We start from the raw sequence: 9,146 nt of genomic DNA on the forward strand, positions 1-9,146 counted from the left end.
CTCTTCAGAAAGCAAAGTCTGAACTTTGAACTACTACCTTATTTAACTGTATAATATATATCATAATGGCAATACAATTCAAATAATTACAAGGTATTCAAATGGTTCTTCATAATCAACCTTCTTAAAGCATCATCTGTTATTACTATCCAAGCCAATCCACTAGTTCTTTCTTGTGTCATTAACTCATTGTAGAACACAAATATGACTTTCACAATTTATGTTTACAGAAACAATTGTGCTGAGTCTCACAGGAATAGTCAGCAAAAATCTATCTGCATTAATAGGGACATTCAGAAAAGATACGTTGACAATAATTTAAGTATCAACATGGCCCACATTTTTCTTTGGAATAATATCGTGGAGTAACTTTAAATCTACACATGAGTGCAGATTTACTGCCCTAGGAGTAGCCCTCCCACTTGCATCTGTCGCCCGCACCATCCTAGAGATCTGTGTGATCATATAGGTTTCCACCAGCATTGATGTCACAAGGTACAATTAACATTGGTAATTAGCCTACTTTGTAGGAAACACATGCCAAGATGTCTCGACACAATGCAAGTTATGTTGAACCTATTATTCCCTTCTTTCCGGTTTATTAGACTTATCTCATTTTCTTACCTTTTCCATATTATAAATCTTATTTTCACTTCTTTCCACCACATGTTCATATTTCAAGGTGCATTAAATTAATGCAGGCAAGGATTAAAAGAAACCAACCAATGCATGTAACTATTCTTACTCATTTAGTGGTCATTCATGCATACATTGTAATTAATGTAGATTAAAGTTTGAGTAATTTTATAAACTACGAGATACATTCCTCCACTCACCATTCATCTTGGTTGATGAGATTTCAGATTTAAGCCCTATAAACCAGAAAGGAGGAAGTAGTATCCAGCCAAACATTAAATGGGCAACAATGATAAGTTGAAGATGGAATATGAGAATACAAAGAATGCATTGTGTATCCATAGTTTGGTCTCTTTTCAGCAAGATCAAACTATGCAACAAATTTTTATGACAATATAATGCAAACTATGGATTTTTAGGACAGTATAACGCATGTCCACTTGATAATTTGAGGTTGCATTGTACTGTCATAAAAATCTACCTGCGTTACTGTATTGTTATTCAAGTTATTTGCTAAACACCGTCGATGATGAGCATCATCAGCTGGACTCATAGTAAACCTTTCCTTCGACTGAATTTGGTGGGATGATGTTTGAGGAATATTAGCAACAATCACAAGAGGCGGCACAGTGGGTTCATCATCTATATCATGTGGAATGTCTGAAAGGAAAGAAGCCGACACATCTTTAACAGCACGAGAACGCCACCTCGCCTTCAACAATATCATGTAGAGGGCCATGATTTTTCAACAAAGAATCACCAAAATCAGGAGTAATTAGCATGAGGTTTTAGCTATCCTCATGTCCACTGCGAGCACCGGAGTACTCATCAATGGACTCCCGGGGCCACCGATCTACCACTGCAAGGGACTCCGTCAGGGCGACCCCGTGTCCCCATGCTCTTCGTGATCATCATCGACGTTCTAAACTGCCTCTTCTAGTGGGCCACATCCTTGGGGCTCATTCACCGTCTTACGGAGCACCACATGTCCTCTAGCCTCTCTCTCTCTCTCTCTCTCTCTCTCTCTCTCTCTCTACGCAGATGATGTCGTGCTATTCTGCCACCCCAACGAGCGCGATCTCTCTGCCATGCGCTACATCCTCCGGCTGTTCAGCACCGCCTCAGGCCTCCACACCAACCTCGCAAAGTGCACGACACTACCTATCCAGTGATCACCCGAGCCCCGGGACTCCCTCTCCAGCCACTTCCCGTGCCTGATCGGCGAGTTCCCCATCAAGTACCTTGGCCTCCCGCTATCCATCCGCAAGATCACCGCCTTGTCCTTACAGCCCTTCGTCGAGAAGCTGGAAAAGAAGCTCTCCCCGTGGTGGGCGTCCATGCTTTCCCGCAATGAGCATTTGGCCCTCGTTCGGCACGTCTTCTACGTGATGCCCACCCACATTCTGATTGTCATGTCGCTGCACACCTCCATCTTGCAGCAGGTGAACCGCCTCATTCGTGCTTTCCTCTGGCAAGGTCGAAAAACAACCAACGGAGGCCACTGCCTCGTCGGCTAGGCCAAACTCTACCGGCCACTGGCCTATGGCGGCCTCGGCGTCCCAGACCTACAGCGCTCCGCCCACGCCCTGCAGGCCCAGTGGCTATGGCTTCACAAGACTAACCACACCCGCCCGTGCCGACACATCCATATCCCCAGCAGCCCGGCCGTCCAGGCCATCTTCCGGGCCTCCACCACCTGGACGATCGGCGATGACAGCTCTTGCCTTTTCTGGGAGGACCATTGGATCGACAAGACCTCCATCGCCGAGCTGGCTCTTCTCGTCCATGCCCTCGTGCCCCGCCGACACCGCAAGACGCGCACCGTGGCCATGGCTTGGCCTGCCGTGCCTGGATTCAGGATGTGCATGGCCATCTGGACCCAGCGGCACTTGTGCAGTACGTCCACCTCCGGGCGCGGCTCCAACAGATCACACTCTCCGGCGCCCCGGACACCCTCACCTGGCGTTGGACGTCGAACGACGTGTACTCCGCCAAGTCGTGCTACAAGGCCCTATTTGCCGGTTCCATGATCGAGCCCTCCTGGAGACTTACGTGGAAATCTTGGGCACCCCTCATCAAGATCTTCCTTTGGCTTGCCTTCCAAGGACGGTGCTGGACTGTCAACCGGCTTGCCCGCCGCGGCCTTGCTCATGCCCCGATGTGCCTACTCTGTGACCAGGAGCCCGAGACCATGGCGCACCTTCTCGCTGGTTGCGTCTTCTCTAGGCAGACATGGCATGAGGTCCTATCCTGGTACCAGATCACAGACATGCCACTCCCCACCCCCGGGTTGGACTTTCGTGACTGGTTCTCCCAGTCCGTGCAGGACGCGCCGACATCCTTGCAACGCGGTCTAGCTTCGCTCATCATTCTTACCGCCTGGTGCCTTTGGAAGGCGCGAAACGCCTGCTTCGTCAATGATGTGACCCCCTCGATCCCACTCCTCGTCAACGACATCAAGGAAGACGCCCGCAACTGGGCCGCCGCCGGAGCCAAGGGGCTCAGCAACCTGCTCCCGCCCCCATAGTGTCTTGTAGGGGCTTGCGCATCCCCCTCCCCTCCATGTATGCGCCCTTGTAGTTCTCGCTCACGCCCTCTCGCGTACGTGCTTGCGAGGCTTCCCCTGTAATTGCTATTGTTTTCTTTCCCTATCAATGCAATGATACGCAAAGCTTTTGCGTATTCGCGAAAAAAAACTATGCATTTTTTGGGTTCTGGCGTGTCTCTTTCTTACAAACATGCCATCATGCACATATTATGTTTTCCTCTTCTTAACAAAAAGGCAGTGCCCCTGCAGGTTTGTTAAAGAATACCGGAAATAAATTAAATTTCCATTACAAAAAGCTAGAAAGGCCACACACTTATACATTATATGCAAAAGAAATATTTTACATATTCTCAAGGTAAAATGCTTGAGCTACTATGCAATATCAAACATATGAAGGCCGAAAAGAAAGACATCGAGAGGCATACATGTACGCGGGCGTGAATGAGGGATACGTAAAACCGATTTTAATGATAGTTCAATAATAGGCTATGTGTAGGAAGATATTTCTATTTTCGTCGGTCGTGTCTACTTTGTTCTTTCTTGTGTACTTCATAGTTACTTGAACTTAAATAAACTTATGGTCGTGTGCATTGCAATGATGCAGAGGCCAGAAATTATTCTCCTTTTTTTCTAAAGGAAATTGTATGTGGGAGCATGCGTGGTGCATTTATTATTTGTGTAGTTCAAGTACGAATGTGACAGAGCAAAGAGCTGACCATCTATATTCGTTGGAAGGAGATGCAACATCAACTAACTGACACGCAAGGTGGAGGAGAAGAGAGAGTTTTCAAGTCCCACAAGTACTTCTCCAAGCTGTGGCCAGACACCATAGCACTCTATATATAGAGTCCTAGTTCTACAAGACTTTTCTCCCGTAGAGGAGCAGAAAGATCGAGAGGCAGAGCCAACCTACTCAACTCGAGGCCGTGTTGCTGAGGTGAGACACGCATCGCAATGGGGAGCAACGAGGGCGGCGGGTGCGACGGCAAGCCGGTGGTGGTGGTGCCGGAGATCAAGTACACCAAGCTCTTCATCAACGGCGAGTTCGTTGACGCCGCATCAGGTACGTCGTCATGATGAATTAGTTTGTGCAGGCATATACTGGCTATCCTCCAGTTTGGTGGATACCTACGTTGTTTTGGTTTTTACGGGGTGGATACCTACGCGCCAGCTTCCCTTTGTCGTCTTCGCTAACGTATATGTTACTGCGTAGTTGGGAGGAGTCGATAAGATTGAGCCTATTCGTTTGAGTTCTTTTTTTTTAGAGAAAAGGCCAAGGCCCGACTTTATAGATAAAGCCACACGGCAGCGTCACGAATACCCAATGCTCACACGAACATAGAGCCACAGAGAAAGGTAAATAGACCCAAAGTAGTAGCGATACAGGCAGCTGCCAAACACGGCACGCAGGCCGGGAAGAGAAGAAGACCTAATCCCGCAAACTACAGCACCAAGATTATACACCATGATTCGTCCCGGAGATCTGAGAGGCTGAAGCCCGAATTCTGGCGATGAGCAGGTCCAGGGCGTCCCGATCTGGCTCCTTAGTCAATGATCTCCACTGCTGCAAGAATATACATGATTTGAAAAGAACATCAGCAGGCTTAGATAGGAAGGTAAGCTCAATAGTAAATTTGTTTCTAATGGTCCATAGTGCCCAACATAAGGCTCCCAAGCCAACCCAGAATACCCTCCTGGTGACCCCTACCAGAGATTTGGCTAGGGTTCTAATATCTGAGAAAGAGGAGGGATTCCAGGAGACCCGAAGCCAGGATCTGACGCAAGGCCAAACTAATTTGGCGAAAACACAGTTGAAAAAGATGTGTTTAGAGTTTTCCAAAGCCCCACACAAGTTACAGAATTCCGAGCCCGGCCCATTGCGTTTTTTGATCTGATCAGCAGAAGGGAGGCGACCACGGAAGGCTTGCCAGAGGAAAATCTTAATCTTAGGAGGGACCTTAGATTTCCAAACACAAGAGAATCAAGCCGAAGTAGTACCACCAATCAGTCTAGAGTACAGCGATTTAACCGAGAATATACCAGAGGCCGTAAGCGGCCAAACCACCGAGTCGGCCTCCTCCGAGAGCACAGGGAAGAGGGCAGAAAGACTTTGCATTCTTCCAACTCTTCAGGAGACAGGGCCCGACGAAAAGCCAAGTCCCAATTATTAGCAGCCACCTCCGCGATGGAGATTTGCGGATTGGGGCAATAAGAGAACAGAACCGGAAAGCTAACAGCCAGGGGAGCATCCCCAGACCACCAATCTAACCAAAAACGAACAGCGGACCCATTACCCACACAAAACTTAACGTGCTCCAAAAAAATCGGCCGAACTTTAACAAGGGCTTTCCAAAACTGCGAACCGCGCCGCCCGGGGGCAAACATAGGGTTGGAGTTAGGATAATATTTAGCCTTAAGAATCGAAGACCACAGCACATCGGCCCCAACCATCATAATTTTCCACCACCACTTAACGAGCAAATAAATATTCATCACCCGAGTATTAATAATGCCTAACCCCCCAAGATTTTTAGGCTTGCACATCAACTGCCACTTGACCAACCTATACTTTCTTTTGTTATCAACAGAATTCCAATAAAAGCCACCCCTATGTTTGTCGAAGCCAGCATGCACTCCATCCGTGAGACGATAAAAACCCATAAGAAACATCGGGAGAGAGGATAAGCAAGAGTTGATTAGAGCCACTTTGCCAGCATTGTCAGTACGTCCTAAACAAGATAATCCAAATGAGGAGCCAAAATCCACACGTCAGTTATCTGTGAAATATCGTGGTGTGGATAAGCATACATGCTCACCCAGCTCTATGAAATGTCTTCTTTTTCTGTTCCTTAGAAAATTCTGGTATGCATAATCTATATGACTCGGTGTCGTGTGCTTACCTTAAGTTTCATGCACATATTTGAATTCTTGTAAATCTGCAAAAAAAAGGTATAGCTAGGATACAAAGTAGGCTTTAATTCATTTTATTTTTTGCTTGTGAAAGTACCTTTTTTTTTTGCGAGATGCTTGTGAAAGTACCTGCTTGCTCGCTCAATGGATCGAACCAACTTGTCTCTCTACCCTAAAAAAGAAACTTATCTCTGCCACATTCACGAGATTCGACGGCATCATCCCATAATATATGGAATTATTGCCGCAAGGTCTTCTATCCCTTTGATATTTAATTGCCGCCACTGGATGTTTATATATGGTAGCCACCGCCTACGCGTCGACGGTTTATTTTTCCACAGAGTATTACCGGTCGACGTTGGCAAGACGTTTGTTTTCCTGCTGGTGGATTTCATTTTGGGAGGCGATGGTGCTCATGTGATTTATGGGTGGATTTCATTTTTCAGGCAAGACGTTTGAGACGAGGGACCCGCGGACAGGCGACGTGCTGGCCCACATCGCAGAGGCGGACAAAGCCGACGTGGACCTCGCCGTCGAGGCCGCCAGGGAGGCCTTCGAGCATGGCAAGTGGCCCCGCATGTCAGGCTACGTACGTAATCCAATCCGGCACTCCCTGTTGCTGTAGCTCATCCGACAAATTGACCTGCTGACAAGGTCGCTCGTCGCCGGCATGCATGCATCCATGCAGGAGAGGAGCAGGGCCATGAACAAGCTGGCCGACCTGATGGAGCAGCACATCGAGGAGCTGGCGGCGCTGGACGGCGCCGACGCCGGCAAGCTGCTCCTGTTGGGCAAGATCATCGACATCCCTTCCGCGGTGCAGATGCTGCGCTATTACGCCGGCGCCGCCGACAAGATCCACGGCGAGTCGCTGCGTGTGTCCGGCAAGTACCAGGGGTACACCCTCAAGGAGCCCATCGGGGTCGTCGGCATCATCATCCCGTGGAACTTCCCCAGCCTCATGTTCTTCCTCAAGATCAGCCCGGCGCTCGCCGCCGGATGCACCGTCGTCGTCAAGCCCGCCGAGCAGACGCCCCTCTCGGCCCTCTACTATGCTCACCTTGCAAAGCTGGTAATGAATCTCTGTGCAAGCTAACGCTCTTTCAACACTCTCCATGTGATGATGTGAACTGTCCTCACGTGCATGCATACATGTTTAGGCTGGCATTCCGGACGGAGTGATCAATGTCGTCCCTGGCTTCGGCCCGACGGCCGGCGCCGCCATCGCCTCCCACATGGACGTTGACAGCGTGAGCACAAATCACCATTATTAGTACCTGTGCTGTGCTATGCATTTCTGTCTTACTTGTCCTAAATCCTAATGAAAGATACCACCACCACATCGACCAGGTTGCCTTCACTGGCTCTGGTGAAGTAGGCCGCCTCATCATGGAGGCATCTGCCCGGAGCAACCTGAAGACGGTATCGCTTGAGCTCGGTGGCAAGTCGCCTCTGATAATCTTCGACGACGCTGATGTCGACATGGCGGTCGAGCTCTCAAGGCTTGCCATCTTCTTCAACAAGGTAATAGTAGATGGCATTCTCCTCACAGAGGATAGAATTACCAAGAGTAAACAGTTCCACGTAGCAAAAGACAGACACTGACCACATATAGTGCTATCTGAATCTGGACTTCCAGGGAGAGGTTTGCGTCGCGGGGTCCCGTGTTTATGTTCAGGAAGGGATCTACGACGAGTTTGTGAAGAGGGCTGTGGTGGCTGCCCAGAACTGGAAAGTCGGAGACCCGTTTGATGTCGCCACCAACATGGGTCCCCAGGTAAATTGTGCCTTCATTTTCCATCAGCCATTGTCAACTGGAAAGTGGAAACTAGTCGTGCTCATGGCCGGAAAGAAAGTGGCAAATATAGTTATTTCAACCGTTACTTTGCTTGAATCTAGGTTGATAAGGAGCAATTTGAGAGGGTCCTAAGGTACATTGAGCATGGCAAGAGCGAGGGAGCGACACTTCTCACCGGCGGCAAACCTGCCAGCGACAAAGGATACTACATTGAGCCTACCATATTTGCAGATGTCAAGGTAATTTCAACTTGTAGATGCACAAGAGATGAGGTGTACACATCATATTACTGAAGCGGGGAGGGAATCGTACATCGCCTGCATTCAGATGGATTGACAGTTTGACACTAACGCATGCTCACGTGGCTTCTATAGGAGGACATGAAGATCGCTCAAGATGAGATCTTTGGCCCCGTGATGTCCCTCATGAAGTTCAAGTACGCTAAAGTTTTCACAATGTCATCTGACGAAATTTCACTTGGTTCTTGAATTATCAACTGCTAGTCCCTGACTAAGTGCCTTTTTGCCCGGCTGTGTCTGCAGGACGGTCGATGAGGCGATAGAGAAGGCCAACTGCACCAAGTACGGGCTGGCCGCCGGCATAATCACCAAGAATTTGGACATCGCCAACAGGGTGTCGAGATCGGTGCGCGCGGGGACCGTGTGGGTCAACTGCTACTTCGCCTTCGACCCCGAGGCGCCCTTCGGCGGGTACAAGATGAGCGGGTTCGGCCGGGACCAGGGGATGATGGCCATCGACAAGTACATGCAGGTCAAGAGCGTCATCACCGCAGTCCCTGACTCGCCTTGGTATTAGCAGAATAGCCAAGACAATGCAAGTTCTTAATTCTCTGCAGTACTGTACATGCTTGTTGAGTTGGCTGGTGCTTGTGAAGCAGTCCTTTGTTTGCGTTGCCTGGGTGCCAAGTTGTTGGTGTGTGTGATATAGGAAAAAGTCCAAAACAAACCTTGAACTTGTAGACCAAAGCTAAATCAAACCCTGAACTTCAAATCCCTGAAATTAGCACACCGAACTATCTAATCCCGGTCTATTTTAAATCTTAAGTGCCTTCCCAAACAGGAATCGTCCGGAACCCGGGATGGTTGGCTGCGGTCAGACTGGGCCGGCCCATCAGGCAGGGCAAAGCATGTTTTTTTTTGCAACATTTTTTCCAAACCGTGCCACATAAAAACGTTGAAAAAGAAGAGAATTGTGAATTGAACTTCCGACCTAACGCTAGTACAGTTCTCCTGC

The 9,146-nt window shown here is 48.7% G+C and overlaps 1 protein-coding gene across 1 annotated transcript; it reads left to right on the forward strand.

Moving 5' to 3' along the window:
* The first annotated feature begins 3,996 nt into the window (after nucleotides 1-3,996).
* LOC123058353 (aldehyde dehydrogenase family 2 member C4) lies at nucleotides 3,997-8,905 on the forward strand. The gene is made up of 9 exons (XM_044481096.1): nucleotides 3,997-4,247; nucleotides 6,541-6,683; nucleotides 6,783-7,166; nucleotides 7,255-7,344; nucleotides 7,445-7,618; nucleotides 7,734-7,871; nucleotides 7,994-8,131; nucleotides 8,267-8,328; nucleotides 8,435-8,905. Exons 1-9 carry the CDS (start codon nucleotides 4,139-4,141, stop codon nucleotides 8,706-8,708), a joined length of 1,512 nt encoding a protein of 503 aa, XP_044337031.1. The 5' UTR covers nucleotides 3,997-4,138; the 3' UTR covers nucleotides 8,709-8,905.
* Nucleotides 8,906-9,146: the final 241 nt, after the last annotated feature.

Source organism: Triticum aestivum, chromosome 3A, assembly GCF_018294505.1.
Source record: "Triticum aestivum cultivar Chinese Spring chromosome 3A, IWGSC CS RefSeq v2.1, whole genome shotgun sequence".
In the NCBI taxonomy this organism is placed as follows: Eukaryota; Viridiplantae; Streptophyta; class Magnoliopsida; order Poales; family Poaceae; genus Triticum; species Triticum aestivum.

Excerpts from the sequence above, each read along its gene's own strand:
- LOC123058353 (XM_044481096.1), top strand. The coding sequence starts at position 4,139 with ATGGGGAGCAACGAGGGCGGCGGGTGCGACGGCAAGCCGGTGGTGGTG. Across the intron at positions 7,345-7,444 it reads CCCACATGGACGTTGACAGC|GTTGCCTTCACTGGCTCTGG; the intron begins GTGAGCACAAAT and ends CACATCGACCAG. Across the intron at positions 7,619-7,733 it reads TTGCCATCTTCTTCAACAAG|GGAGAGGTTTGCGTCGCGGG; the intron begins GTAATAGTAGAT and ends CTGGACTTCCAG.